This window comes from Rhamphochromis longiceps, linkage group LG17 (assembly GCF_057381845.1).
Source record: "Rhamphochromis longiceps isolate RC_006_pf linkage group LG17, R_longiceps_female_GT1.1, whole genome shotgun sequence".
In the NCBI taxonomy this organism is placed as follows: domain Eukaryota; kingdom Metazoa; phylum Chordata; class Actinopteri; order Cichliformes; family Cichlidae; genus Rhamphochromis; species Rhamphochromis longiceps.
In genome coordinates this window covers 8,579,882-8,596,032 of record NC_140573.1, presented here as the reverse complement: position 1 = coordinate 8,596,032, position 16,151 = coordinate 8,579,882, and the positions used below count along the sequence as shown (strand labels likewise).

The following is a 16,151-nucleotide window of genomic DNA, read 5'->3' as shown; positions in this document are numbered from 1 at the left end:
AGCTCATCCGAGCCTTTTCGATGTGGCATCACAAAATTATCACGACCACAACAACCGTGAAAATAGTTGGATCTACACTGCTGCTCAATCACAGCTGCCTGATCAATGTTTTTCATTAGCAATTTAGCAAAGTTGGTGGTGGTGTGTCTGTGTGAGTGAAAGAGAGAGAGAGAGAGAGCGAGAGCGAGCGACAGATTTTCTGTTATAACCTTCATTTTATGGAGGCACAGTGTGAGCACTCAGGTCGCATCAGAGCATCGGGTCGTATAGTGTGAAACCCTGCATCGTGACCTACCAACTTCTAACCCCTGCGAGTCAATCGTGCAGTTTGAGCAGGAGCTGAATAACGTGACTGAAAAAAATCGCAGTGTCTGCCCAGCTTTAGGTGTACTGTCGTCCGAGACTTGCACCGCAGTGTCGGCGTTTGTTTCCCTGTTGGCCATGCTTCTTGTTGTGGTCATCTGTTGTCTTCCGGTATTTTCTCCGTAAGCGACCTTTCCTCGACCAATGAGATGAGCGGTAATCTGAATTGTCATACTCGAATTGTCATAAGTGTGCTGTCAGCTCATTGGTCACAAAGCAGGAGAGGGGCTGGGAATTATGTTTTCAAACAAAGCGTTAATTCCATTAACATTTATAGACTACTTTTGATTCTCACTGTATTACGGGACAAAGTGCGTCCCTTATTAGCTCAATACGGGACGTGTACTTTTGTTTCTAAATACGGGACGATTCCGTTTTTTAAGGGACGGTTGGCAACCCTACTTGCAACTGCATTTTTGTGCGTGCAGAATTGCTAGTTTGTTGCAGAGCATGGCCCGAGGTTTTGGAGAAGCGAGAGTCAGAAGATGGACAGGAAGCACCTGCCGTGGAGACGGAGACAATGTTCTTTTCAAACTGTGTTAAAAGTCCTTGTGGTTTTGATTTGACGTATGCATGTATTGTATCTGGTGACGCATGAGGGGGCGTTAACCCTGATGAATCAAAAGCAATCTGAAGTGTCTTGCAGTGTGCATCTCCCCACGCTGCGTGTGTTCATTAAAATCATCGTTTGACTCCACCCGGCCGGATCATTGTTGTTATTTTGGAATTCCTCCTTTATCCCTCCTCAATATTTGAACCCTTAACAATATCTAAACACTTTTATGCACATGGACTGAAATCTTGCAGTGCTCCCCCTGCTCAAGGAGGCACATGTACAGGCTCATCTTAAGTTTGTGAGTGAACATCTAAACAATTCAGAGAAAAACTACGTGCTCCCGCTATACTTAAGGGAAGAGAAATAGTGAATATGATCTAAAGAATCCCAATCCTATTGGAAATCTGTGGAGAGAGCTGAAGCTTTAAATTGCCAAGCTGCGGCCAAGAAACCTAAAAGATTTAGAGAGTTTTTGTAAAGACGAGCGGCCCAAAATCTCTTCTGAGATGTGTGCACACCTGGTGGAAACATCTTAATGCTGTGCTTGCCAACTGGTTTCTCCAGTCTGCGACTATAAATGTACAAATTCAGCAGGAGATCTAATACTTATTTCATCCACTGTAAATATCAGCATCCTGATATTTAATCTCTTGCAGTTCATTCATGAATTGCATTTTAAATAACTGGGGGTCATGCAGTCAAATGGTTCACTGAGCAGTTTGAGGAAGTTACTTTTTTACTTAGACCTGTACAGGTTAAAAAAAAAACTTCACAAAGAAACCCAAGTCCTTAGTTTGTAGTTTGAATTCATCGAGGTTCAGGAATGGCTGTTTTGCTACAGATTAATGTGTATGACCAGAGGCCAACCTGTTGTGTCACAGAGAGAGGTAAAGAGGAGTCATGTGATCCTTTTGTTTCCAGAAATATAGTATAATGCTATCATCTGGAAACAAATAGTGCCTTTTACATGCTGGACATGCTTTTCAGCCATTCACCATTTTGTTTAAGTTACCTTTTTAAGGCCACCTACATTTTTGTATACGGTGCAATTAAGTATTTAAAAAGTGTTTAAAATAATTACAAACACAAATTTGACAGTGAGGCCTTTATCTTTATATTTAAAACAAAGTCTTTGAAAGCATGAAATGTCTCATATCATGCAAATTTGAAGTCATGACTGTTGGAATAAATATCTTAAGGGATGAGGAGAAACTCTGTAGCTAACAACACATAGTCTAAGGAGCTTGGAAAGAAAAGTGCCTGGACTTCTTTAAGTTGCTTGAAGATGTTTCACCTCTCATCCGAGAAGCTTCTTCAGTTCTAAGGTCCTTCAGTTCCAGACCTTCAGTATCTTCTACTATGATGACCTGGATGACTTTGAACCTTCACAGGCATACTAACAACACATAGAACTTGGTGATTTGCTGTGTTTAGGTTGTATGAGGACTACTCTACTTGTTAGAAATGTAGTGAAATGGCAGAGGGTAGCCTCTAGTTCATACTCTGTGAGCAGACAGTTGCGTGTCTGTAAATATGCATCTGTGCTTTGAGATCCTCCACACAGGCATTCCTCCATGTGACCTCGATGACCCGGTGCCTCAGTGAACCTAGCTGTACATCCCACCGACAAACAAAACCGTCATGTGCCATTCTGCACAGTAAGACCACGGTGCAAGCAAGAGCATGGTGGTCTTTTATTCGATTTTCTGTATGTTCACTTACAGTCGTGAGTTAAAATGTGGGTCAGTATCTTCTCCGCTTCACAGACCACTAGGAAAATGCACAGTACAGTTAATTGGGTTTCTAGACACTGGCTCTGTGCTGTTGTTCCTTCCAGCTGAAATTGGTTTCACATGGCAGAGCTAGAAACATTTCCTGTTGGCAAGGCATGTGCTAATGGCTTATAGTGTAAAGGCTCAGCAGCAACATTAGGAGCCCATCCCTTAGCTCAGTGTGCTGCTCAATACCTCGCCAGGCATTCAAGGCTTTCTGCCTATGTGCCACCATACTAACCACAGTTGGCCCCCCTTCGCAGGCATGCATAAAGTACACGGTGTGCTGTCTGGAGTATTCTGCTACTGTAGCTTCTCATGCTTGCTGTATTGCTGGTTTTCTGTTCAAATACTTAAAAGATTCTCTCTACAGGTCGAGAGTTCTTCGTGGGACTTTCCAAACGGACCAATCAGAGAGGAGCAGAGATCTTAGCAGATGCATTTAAGGTGAATTTATGTAGCAAAGTAGTGCCTGCATTCTTGCATGGAAATGCAAATAAGTTGGTGAATGTGGGCTACACTTGTTTGTTTGTGCTGCTGTTGGTTCTTTAGCTTGTAACGTGTGGCCACTGAAGAAGATAGAAGTCTCTTTTTGTTTAAAAAGTCTTTGTCATGGACTGAAACAAAGTGTCAGGAATAATGTTTAAGATCCCGAATGCTCAACATTTGTTCAACTACAAATGATCGGGAAAGAAGGGAAGTGGCTGAGGATGAATTGTACCTAAAGATAATAGGCTGAAAAGCATCAAATGTTCTGTGTAGGTGAGGGAAGCTGTAGTCACAATTCTAATTCAATCCATTGTTTCAAGCAAAAGTAAAGGCTTGTCACTGGAAAAGTTCACAACTGATCCATTACATAAGAAGTAAAAGTAGTATCTCAAATATATTTCCTAAATATATTCCTGACCGGAAGGCCTCAGTCAGTACGGATCGGGAACTGCACCTCCAGCACCACCACACTGAGCACTGGGGCCCCACAAGGCTGTGCGCTCAGTCCTCTGCTGTTCACACTGCTGACTCATGACTGTGTAGCAACACACAGTTCAAGTCACATCATTAAGTTCGCTGATGACACGACCGTGGTGGGTCTCATTAGCAAGAACGACGAGTCAGCGTACAGAGAGGAAGTGCAGAGGCTAACGGACTGGTGTAAAGACAACAACCTGTCTCTGAATGTTGACAAGACAAAAGAGATGGTTGTTGACTTTAGGAGGACACGAGGCGACCACTCACCGCTGAGCATCAACAGCTCCTCTGTGGAGATCGTCGACAGCACCAAATTCCTGGGCGTCCACCTGGAGAAGGACCTCAGCTGGTCCCTCAACACCAGCTCCCTGCACAAGAAAACCCAACAGCGTCTCTTCTTTCTGAGAAGACTGAGAAAGGCCCGGCTTCCACCACCGATCCTGACCACCTTCTATAGAGGAACTATCGAGAGCATCCTGAGCGGCTGCATCACTGTCTGGTTTGGGAACTGTGCCATATCGGACCGCAAGACCCTACAGCGGATAGTGGGAACAGCAGAGAAGATCATCGGGGTCTCTCTCCCCTCTGTTGAGGACATCTACACCACACACTGCATTTGCAAAGCCACCAGCAATGTGGCTGATCGGACACACCCCTCTCACACACTCTTCACACTCCTGCCATCTGGAAAAAGGTACCGAAGCATTCGGGCACACACATCCAGACTGTGCAGCAGCTTTTTTCCACAAGCCATCAGTCTCCTCAGCAAAATGGGACTGGATTGATAAACACACACACACACACACACACACACACACACACACACACACACACACACACACACACACACACACACACACACACACACACTATCACTCAGCTTAACTCAACTACCTCAAAACATTGAGACTGGACTGACTAATCAACACAAGCGCAAACACACTGACCTACACCACCAAACCATCGTACACACCAACCTGTAAATGCTCTTTTGCACAGTATTATTACTGGACTTGTTGCACTAACTTCTTTACTTCCTAATTTTTGCTGCTGCACTAAGGAATGTTTACTGTTCCTCCACTACCTCAACTCATCATCACAAAACCTTATTATTATGTTACGTTGTGGTTTTTTTTGTCACACTGTCACTTTGTTGCTCTTGTTTGCACATTTGCACGTGCACTTTGTTGTCTGCTGTCTGTTAACAAAAAAAAAAGTCTTCCTTAGATAGTTAGTTAGTTTTTGTTAATTTATGTTGTAATTTATGTTAGGTCAGTCTGTCTTGTCTCTGCTAGCCAGCTAACTAGGCCTCTTAGTTAGCTAGTTTAGTGTTTTCTGTTAATTTATGTTGTAAATTTATGTTGCATGTAGCACCTTGGTCCTGGAGGAACGTTGTTTCGCTTCACTGTGTACTAGCTGTATATGGTTGAAATGACAATAAAGCCGACTTGACTTGACAATATGAAAACATTCTTTTTAATAATCTTTTTCTTTAAAGCCTTCTGCAAGCAATTATAAATCTCAAACAAGAAAGGAGGAGATAAATATGATATCAATCATGGAGGCTTTAGGCCAGGAGGGTAATAGTATCATCACTCCATCTTGGTTTTTTTTTTTTTTTCATTAAGCTCTGCTGCCCTTTTTTTCTCTGATTCCATTTTGTTCTCCATCCATCTCTGCCTCACTCCTTCCTTTTGAGCCATTATATATCTTCATCGTATATAGTCTTCCATCTCTGCTTTCACTTCTTCCTTTGCTGTATTCACTTTGCAAATCCCTCTGAGGACATCCGATGTACCAGTCAGCATTGAGGCTACTTTGTGGACATAAAAAATACCAGTTGTTGCTAGGAGATGTGAAAACCCTTTCAGGACATCCCACTGAGTGTACATGGAGGTACATTAGCCCTTTTTATTGTAAGCCAGCATTAGCATTCAATGAGTTCTGAATCCCAAAATATATACATAACGGAGGGTGTAACACTGAATAAAAATAAAGTTTTAAAAGGTCTTTCTACTTTTTATTATTAAGCTCCACTGCGCTCTGAGAGTATTGATTAGTGCAGCTGTAAAAAGTCCCTGTAGCAATTAAGAGTTTGATCCTAGTTCCAGATTTCATCTGCCTTTGAGGCATTTTTAATCGAGTGCTGGTGCAAACTTCTGCCACCTCTGTATATAATGATTAAAGAAAGTAATTGATGACACAAATGAAGCTGATTTGGGTGAGTAAACCTCTTAATTAGTTCACAGGCACTTTCTTCCTGTCCCATTATTAACCTCAATCATTCCATTCACTCATCACTGCAGTGATGACACACTGTTATTCTCATACTCAGCATTCTCATGTCAGTGTCATTACTCAAAAAAGCAATGTATCAAATATTACTCAGTACTCTCTGAAGAAAGTATTTTTTACACTTCCCTTTACAATATTTTTATGCTTCTCAGCAAAGTGGCCTGAATCACACTGCCACATAATTACCAACTGACAATATAGACGTATCTGGGGTCTGCATACACTCAGCTTTAACATTATTCCGCTAGCTTTGTGTTAGCCGTCCAGATGTTTACAAAGAGCTGATGCTATGTCCAAATTGAGGACAGTTACGTGTTACATTACTGGAAAACTGTAATCCCAGTTTTCGGGCAATCATTTTTTGTAGGACATTCACAGTTCCATCAAAAGTTTTATCACAGGTAAAAAGAAACTTCCCGGCTTCCTCCTGCAGCACAAAGACGTGCAGCTAGTTAGGTTAACTGGTGATTCTAAATTGCCCAATAGGTGTTAATGTGAGTGCGAATGGTTTTCTATCTCTCTGTGTTTGCACTGCAACAGATCAGGGATCTGCCCAGGGTGTACCAACCTCTCGCCCTGTGACAGCTGGGATCGGCTTCAGCCCCGCTGTGACTCTAAAAATTGGATAAGCGGAAGAGAATCGATGGATGAAGTTTAATAAGAGATTAATTTCTTTATGCCAATTAAATTTCTCAGAGAAAGACGTGAAAAAAACACCACTTGTTGGGTGTAATGTGTTACGTGGTATGAGGTTGTTTCTGTTTGTTATAAATAAATCCTAATTAGAAAATGCTGATGTAAATTGATAGTGCCATCATCATTAATTGTGCTTCATTCTAGATACTTAATTCATTATTGTGTTACTGAGCTTTTAGATAAATAACATTGGATTGTGCTAATTGTGGGCTACGTTGTAGTCAAATTTCCCCCCCCCAAACCTTTAGTTTTCATTTATTCCATCAGGTTGTGCATAAAGTGTTCTGAGATATAGCTGAGGAAACATTTGTCCTCTTAGACAGAAGTGGAGTCCCAAGCAGCTTTGTTAGGGCCAAATAGTTACGGCCAGACAACATTGTCAAGATACTCCTAGATCAAAAAATGCTGCTTTAAACTACTCGGTGCCTTTAGAGGACTTCTAGAGATTCACTCAGTTTCCATGCAGATTTGTTAGCCATGGCTTGCTTTTCACTACTACATCCATGGGAAAAAAATACAACATAAAAGCAATATTTCAAGCTAAACCAAGAGATTAGCTTCAGGGAAGACTTGGACATGCAGGCTGCAAACAGGATCACAGTGGTTGGTCACAAAGGTTGAACCTGTCTATCCTGCTGGCTGTTCTTTTAAAGTGAAGATGTTCTGCTTGACCTATTCGTAACACTTTTGGATTCCCTCTGAACAGTCATGACAAATCCAAAAAGCTGGCTAACACACAAGTTCAGAGGTGGGTTATACTGTTCAAGAGTTGAACGCATTACCATAGCCTGAATGGCCTTACTGTAGTGCTTCCATCTTCCCATCTGTATCTGATTTGAATTCCTCATTATGGATTCCTCTGTGTTTTCTGTTATCTCTGATAAGACAGGACTTAATGATGCGTCTCTGGCAAAAGACAGTAGGAAAAATCACTTAAGCGTCAATTGTTGTTCTTTCCGTTTTATATCAGATGGATTTCTCCTGTCGCTGTTGTTTTTTCCTTTCATTTTCAAATTAAGGATCACTTTGTTGCCAGGTTATTTAGTAGCCTACTCCACAACTGCATACAGATGTTGATTATCTCTTTATGGTCCGCACAGAGGTCAGAGTAATTGGTGTTATTGATGGGGTCCGTTTATTTTGGAAGTAATATAGAGGTTAAACCGCCTCTTTTCTGCCATGGGTAAGAAGTGCTGACCAGCTCAGCTTGCTTTACCTTTTTTCTTCAGTCAGTCATGTTTTCAGCTAACAACATGGCAGCTGGTGAAGATGAAAAGCAAGCCTTTCTTCCCTTAAGGATTTATCTTGGTAAGGACGAATGCATGACTTGCATTTCCAATTTTGCGCAGAAACTTCCTGTTTATGGATAAGGAATGATAAAAAGATTATACAATTCAGTTGTTCTCACTGGAAATTAGGAAGACATCAGCAAAGGGGGTAATTTAGGTCTTTCGTGTGATGAAGTCACAATAACTGGGTGAATTATGGTGTTGTTTTATTGGTGCCATACAAATATTTACTTGAAAACTGTTAGCATATAGTTGAAAGAAAAAATGGGGTGTAATGATGGAAAATGTACACTTCCTTTGTAAGTTTTATGAAGCTGAACGCTATAAAAACCCCTTCAAAACACATTGTGTGATTAAGAAAACACATGGGTGTCTGTTGGAAAAGTTCTTTTCTTAGGTGCGAAGTTGAATTTATAAGGTCATCCAAATGTATTCAGGAACAAAAGGTCTTAGAAAATAAGCTTCGAGTCTCTTTATCCTGTCAGATTTTAAATTGCATCTTGGTCTCACTTCAAGGTTTACGAATCACAGTAGGATCCGTCTCCGGCTTAAGAAGTCTCTCCCACATAAAGGCCTGAGTCCTTGCATCTAATGTTTAATCGCTCGATTCCTTCTGCTGGGTAAAACAAAACAAAGTCAGGGGTAAAACAATATTTCCGTTAAATATGCTGCAACTCCAACGTGGCCTTAAGGCTTTAATCCTTGCAAAGAAGGCGGCTTTCAACGGATGTTTTAATGAGAGTTCTTAGTCCAAAATCAACCGTTAAAGGCTAAAGGTAAATGTAAAACTATAGGTTCCAAAACAGTTCTGTTCATCTGCAAAAACAAGCCATATAGCTGTCAGATAGGATTTCTTTAATCCTATTTTTATTGTTTTTTATCCTTGGGGTTGGAGCTTTAGAAGCCTGTATGATTCTTTTTCTCATTAGAAGTGGTTGCATGAACGCTAAAGTTCTCTGCCTTAGTTTAAACAGCTATGGTCACTGGCAGGCAGGGCCGAGTTTTGCATTTCTGTGCACCAATCAGGTTTTAAAAACGTGTAAAGAAAAATGCGATGGCAGTCACGATGTCGCTATAAATCCAATCAAACCCTCCCACACAGTCTTAACAAATGAGGATGTTTAGCAGTATCTTTAAAGCGATTCTTACGTAAGACACTTAACATTTGAAACGTTCCAGGGGTTCTGTGAAAACCAACCAGCATCCAGGTGTTAATAAAACTGTTATCGCTGCCAGTTCTTCTAAGTACCCTTTATGTAACGTGTGTTTTTGTAACACTTTTAATGGCAACATTTGGTTTGCAGACGTCCCACAGCCAGAAAAAGCCTTTAAGAACTGGCTCCTACAAGGTGCTGCGTAATCTCCCCATGAGCCCTGAGATCAACAGCATCTCTCAGACTATCTTGCTTTTTCCGCTACTGAGCTGTACAATACTTTATTTCAATGCCACTTTAGGCCCCATGATACCACACAGATCACTGCTGAGCTTTTACAATCTACAGTAAAACTTTACACACACATATACATATAGCCCTATATTATAATGAATGATGTTTTAGCTCATTGTTGTACTGTAGTTTAATGGATGGAGAAGCATTGTTGCTGAGTAGTAACGTGCTTTTGTATCATTTGTTTAAAACCGTTCGTTCACCTACATTCAGATAAAAAGCTCTGTCTTATCAGTAAAGAACTACTTGAGGAAACCTGTTAGCAGGTGATGAGAAAGCCTGTTAAATATTTAAAGCTACAAGCCCCAAATGATTAGCATTACCTGACCCTGTCCTATCATCATGAAATGAAAGTCATGTTATTTGAGCTTATTAAGCGTTTGTAATGATATTGTGTTTTACAGGACTATGCTGTTTCCACTGTGCCTGTGCTCGAAGGCCTGCACCTGAAGAGCTTCTGCAGCATGGGAGGACCAGGCCTTATTGTAATCGGCTCCAGTGAACCAGCACAGAAAGCCCTCAAAGTATGGAGCTTGTGTATGTGTGTTTATGTATGTACACCGTAACTATGCTCTCCCTAGCTGTAGTCATGGAAACCTGTGAATTGATGTATTGGCAGTCTTTTCTTTACTTTGACGCACATTGAAGTAGTGGATCCTTTTTCCTTTTTTTTTTTTTGTTTCATCGTTTGGTTGACATTCTGCTTGATCCGTTAGTATGAACAACCCTGAAAGAATAACGCGACAAGACAGGACATTGCACGTGTTGATTCAGAGCAGACTCCCTTACTTACAGTTTGTTGGCGGCTTCCCACTCCAGGCACATTGAAACCACCTGTCACCTAAATCCATCCCCATTAATTCATATTCTCAGCTAATCTGCGGGGATTGCCCCTGGCGCTCACACTCCAGCTTCAATTACGACTGTATTGTCCTTCCATTAAACAGCTTGAGCTCATTACTGCATAAAAGGCTCCTGTATCGATCGAGCTCCAACAACAGAAACCCGGGGACCGCCAAGACCGAACAGAGGAGACGGCTTACACCCCGACAGAGACGGATCGCTCGTTTGCACCGAGAGTGCAATAAATCTCGGCCCATCCCTCCCATGGAATTATCCCCCAAAATTCCCAAACATTAGCATGTGAACTTTTGCAGTGGCACAAACAAGAGAAATTCAGCGAAATGTGTATTTACACAACACAAAGGCAGGCAGTGTATATATAATTACATAAGTATGAAGACTTACAGGCAAGCACATACACCTTTGGGCTTGACAGGTTCCCTCTGGCAGTATTCCTCATTTGCCTTCTAGTATGATATCTCCCCCTGCTGGCTCAGTACTAAACAGAGTTACTGTAAATCAAGCAAAAGTCGTTTAGTGTATCTCAGAGAACATCAGGCAGCTCTTCCTAAGAAGGCTGAAGTACTCGAGAGAAGCACAAGGTTGGCCCTGTTGGTTTTGTAAGCATGTTTGCATTGCTAAAGTGTTCCCAGGAACCTATGCATCATTGCATAATAGAATTAATTTATAATCCAGTGCCAGCTCATTAAGATTCCTGCCTGTTTGATCACCCCAGTAATTAGCTACTGGGGCGAAGAGTGGCCGCTAGCGAAACTTAATGACTGCTCGCTTTCTAATTATGGCTTACGTCACCCTCTCTCTCGCAGCAATTAGCTCCTGTTTTAAAGGGCCTTTAACAGCCCTGGATTTGTAATTAGATAATGTTCTTTGTGTGAGGGAGAACGAGATCTTATGAATGCAGATTTAATGAATCCAAACTGTTCGTTTGGGATGTAGATGCAGCTCTTCTGGCGACGAGGCTCCTTGTCGAATGCAGCAGACACTTTGTGCAAATTAAAGTTGGAGCCCAGCTAATTCATTCTGTCTTTAGGGAGCTGCGCTTTGCTGGCGTTCAAGAAAATTTGGACCTGCCCTTATTTTTATTACGGGGTTGAGTAACGCATTACTCATTTGCAATCACAAAATAGCATCGACGATCTGTAGTTTGTATTTCGGCTATGCTCAGGAAGGCTGAGCGCACCGCGTATCTGTGTTTAGCAGAATGACCGGATGGATTTCATCATCCATCTGTTGCTGTCACTGTCAAGCTTTTCTCATGAAGTCATCATCCCAAAATACAGCCTGTGTCAGAGGCTGCAGCACCCTTTCCCTGTAATCTCGCACTACCCCCCTCCTTCCTACAGCAGACTGCCCGGCAGGCTGTAGATCATCAGTGGCCCCTTCACCCAGCCTAGCTTGATTCATGAGCTCATTGCTCTCTCTTGGTCAGAGTCTGATCTTCACCTCAAGGATGCTTGCACGCTTGAATTTTATAGATAATGAGGTGACGGCATGGTGAAGGTTCTGTTGGAGATTTTTTTTTTTTTTGATGGCCAAATCCAGTGTTGGAGAATGTAGGTTCCAGATTTGGATTATTTATATATTGAAGCTTTGTTTCTTGTTCTGTTTCTCCCATACTACATACTTACTCCATACCACTGTTACCATGTAAAACAGTCATAGATAAAAATCTAGAGCTAAGTTGACTTTATATCACCTCAGAACCATGATTGTCCGAACAACATTGAACAGCAATCCACCTGATAGCTGTCGCAATATTTTAGTTTGAGCAAATATAAAACTTGGCATTACTATCTAGTCCAGGGGTGTCAAACATAAGGCCCAAGATCCAGAATCGGCCCACCAGGGTTTGGAAAAAGTGGTTTTATAGCTTTTCCTCCCCCATGTGCATATCAAAATAAATAAGTAAAAAATCCAAAGCAAAAAACCCAGATTTTTACTCAGTAAGAAAAAACAAAGAAAAACAAAAATGTAATAATTACAGGACAGTCTGCGCCGTGTACTAACAGAACGTTTTCTGTAAATTTAAACAATTATTTCTTATTCTTATTCTTATCATGTAGCGAAAACAAGACATATCAGTGGAACTGTACTTCTTTTTCTGGCTGTATGTGGCCCATAATGTAAAACAAGTTTGACACCCTGATCTAGACCTTCACAGCATGTTCTAGGTTTCCTCTTGTGATACCACTGTGTCCCTGAATCAGCTGTAGACGCCGATAGCAGCAGCCTTAAACATTAGATAAATGTCATCTGAAATTTCCTGCATCCTCCCCCTGCGTTTCCTTTTTCTGTGTACTTTTCCACTGAAAACATTACACTGCAGCAATAAAATACTAGACCAGTAATACCAAACATTTATGGTCCATCAACAGGAAGCAATTTCAGTCTCATTTCCTGTCCAGATCTGGAAGCTGTATTGCATAAGTTTTAAGCAGTTTCTGGGAAGGATTGCTAAAGTGAGCATTAGAAATGTTCACACCAGGTGCCAAGATAAAGATTCTGCTGATTCCCACATAAGGTCCTGGAAATTGTTGGTGTTTTTCTAGACTGCTCAGGTTTGTCATTGCCCCAGAGGGATTTTATTACCATCCAGTAAATATTTAGTTCGAGTAGCTTTTGAATGACTACATTTTGCTGCCCAGTTACCACTCTTGTGCATTAGCTGGACCTCAGCCATTGTTCGAATTAAGTCTGTGTCGATTGACTGTAGTTTAACACTTGGTGAAGATCCAGAATGACGACGTTAAAAGCCACTATTGTGTAAAGGTATCTAGGATAATTTCCCATACGTTTCAGTTCTTTAGGCTTAAGATTTGATTCAATTAAAGAATCTTTAAGTTTAGAAAAACACAAAAGAGGTCTGCCCCCTATATTGATTGGCTGCAGCGTCTGGCAGTGAACAGAAAACCAGCTGTTTCATTAGTCAGGTGAGGATTTAATTGAATTTCATGGATCAAAATTTTACATGAAACATGAGGAAATCTTGCTGTATGTCATTTCCCTTATGCGCATATTTCCCCTTGAATTTAATGAGAAAATGAAGAGTAAAGCAGGAACAACTGGGATCTTAGGTGGAGTCGACATTTTACTCACTCTTAATACTCGCGTGTGTCACAGACCGTGTTGGCCCTCACCCTATGGACTTGAGTGTTTTCATTTAGGGCAGTTGCAGTCACATGACACTCCCACGAGTGACCTGGGAATGTCTGATTACGCATCTGCCGACATATGTGCGCACACTGCTGTGCTTCGTCCCGCAGCCCTGTGCCCAGGAGTGCCATTTGTGGCTGATGTTTTACCATTTGTACCATTTGTAAATAGAAAAACTCGTTATAGCTGATAGATGTACAAAAACAGTAGCTTTGTTGGCAGTTTAGTGTACTTTTATAATGCAGCAGTCATAATATTACGCAGTGAAATCTTTTTTTATACCAACTCTGTTGATATAAACAGTGGTTACTTAATGTGTTTGCTTTACATGCTGCACCTTCTAGAGATTTCATGTCCATTTAACAATGAATCTCTTAAGTTTTCTATTGGCTCTTACTAACTGCACACTTGTTTCTCTCTTTACCCTGACCAAACAATGATGGTGCTGCCAGAAACCCTGGCATTTCCTGTGTCCTGAATACTTTCCCAGGAAAGCATTTAGAACAGCACATTTGCTGTTTGGATAGGAATAGGTGACTATTCACACTGGAAAAAGGTTGATTTTCTTTTTCTGTGAGTAGTGTGAGTATATTTGACTTATAATGCAATGGACATAATAAAACGTTCAGAGTAATGTATATTTCTATATAATGGTCTTGCAGTAATTGACCTTTTCCAATTTCTATATATGCCTTTGTCTTCCCTGGTGCAATGGATCCTGTCAGTGGGAAGTGAAATGAAAACATCTACAGCCACAAAGCCCACTGTGCTCACAAAGCACCAGTTTTTCTCCCACATTTGTAGTAGTGTGTCATCGCATTTTCTCACAGTCACTCCTCTAAACCTTTATGTACGTCAAGCAGACGTCACACTTTTTGGATGCAGTGCAGTGGCCTGTATGTAATTGGAGATTATCGAAATTTCAGGAGCAGGACCACGCCTCCAAACACACTCCTTCCGGTTCTCATCTATATAGGTTCCGCCAGTTCTGCCAGCTGTTCATCCTTGTTTACGTGCCCCTCCCTCCCCTTTTCAGTTCTTTAACTTCTTCACTTCTATTTAGTACATGGGGATCTGCCAGGTCCAGGAGCTGTCGCCAGTCCTCTTCGAGGCCTTCCCCAAACCGCAGCTCAATTCATGTCCAAGCTTTCGCCTTTACCTACTAAAACGCTGCCAAAACTAAAATGAGGACGTGGGCCCAGCTAGTGAGATAGATAGATAGATAGATAGATAGATATGTGTATGTGTATATATATGTTTGTGTGTGTGTATGTGTATATATATATGTGTGTATGTATGTATATGTATGTATGTTTAATTCAGGGGAAAAATCTCCCTTCTCAAAATATTTTTTCTGAATGTTGACTTTTTTTTTTTTCCACTAACCTTCCCTCCCTTACCCGTCTCCGAGGTAACCATCTGCAGATGTTCTGCTCATAAACATTAAGAGGCACCTGCCTCTCCTCTGGTCATAACATCCTCACCCGCCGACTTCCACCTGGCAACGCGAGCGTCTTCTCAGCCCCCACCGCCGGTCCCACCTTCAGCTCCTTCAGATTACATAAATAACATGACATCTGCTGAGAAAGAATGTCTATCTGCTCCTATGTTCTCCATTAACCCACCCGGCCCCCTTCCCCCCCAGGCCCCTGTGGCGGTTTGGCCAGCAGAAGGATGTGGCGCTGACTTTTGGTATTGAGGCCTCGCTTCTGAATCAAAATCTCTCATGGCCTGGCTTGTGTCTGTCTTTCTGAACATTATGTGGACTTTCACTTATGCATTTGCCTCAAAGTCTGTTTCCTGTCATGTCTTCTCACTCCCAATTGCGTAGATAATGCAGCAGATGAGTGACCATCGCTACGACAAACTGACAGTACCCGACGACCTCGCCGCCAACTGCATCTACATGAACCTGCCCAGCAAGGGACACGTGCTTCTACACTGCACAGCAGAGGAGTTTCCAGAGAGTGCAAAGGTGCTTTTCCCCATCCACATTCAGCAACTTTGTATCACTGACGATAAAGCACATTCATCCACAATCCTGGCAGGAAGGACCACCGTCAGAACAACCAAATTGGTTTAGCGATTTAGATTTAAGGAGCACTTGTCTTTGTTGTTGTTCATCTTGTCCAGGCCTCTGAGAAAAACAACTGGGGAAAGAAACCCTACAAAAGCTACATGGTTGTTTTAGTGGACCAATGCAGGCTAACCGCAGCCAGAGCTGTAATTTCTTTTTAACAAAAGAACCTGCAGTTTGATGAGAAGTGTCCTTTGTGAGCATCAGACCGCAGGCTAGGAGCCAGAGACATTGAGGTCTTGTTTTTCTCAGAACTTGAGCAAAGTTGTTCAAATCAGCTGCTGTAACAATTGGTTTAATATCATTGACAGGTTCAATGACTTCCAGTTTTACTGTTTTGGTTCACTCTGGCCAGTTTCAAATGTAAAGTGTTAAATCCACTGTGGCTGCCCAGCAACAATCAGCACAAACAGCATAATATGCAGCCAGCTGGTGAGCGTCGCAGACTTCATAGACCAACATTTCTCTCCCGAAAGATCAGGACTAATTGCCCTTTGAATATTAGACTTCTATTCATCAAATATATTGCAAATAAAACGTCTTTGACAAACTTTGAGAAACCGTGTGGGCTCAGCGGCTGTCTCGCCGTGTACATTTTCACTACACGGATACACACAGCTACGTGCTTTCTCAAATATCTCTGAAACATGCAGTGACCTACTTACATGCTGT

The 16,151-nt window shown here is 41.7% G+C and overlaps 1 protein-coding gene across 4 annotated transcripts in view; it reads left to right on the top strand.

The window, feature by feature from the left end:
- The window catches only part of ddah1 (dimethylarginine dimethylaminohydrolase 1), an 82,599-nt gene that overhangs the window by 61,230 nt on the left and 5,218 nt on the right, over positions 1-16,151 (top strand). For all 4 annotated transcript variants that reach the window (XM_085387622.1, XM_085387621.1, XM_085387623.1 and 1 more), the window contains 3 exons: positions 3,065-3,138; positions 9,790-9,909; positions 15,234-15,377. In XM_085387622.1, the coding sequence (XP_085243748.1) occupies positions 3,065-3,138; positions 9,790-9,909; positions 15,234-15,377 (338 nt within the window). The remainder of the gene's footprint in view (positions 1-3,064; positions 3,139-9,789; positions 9,910-15,233; positions 15,378-16,151) is intronic.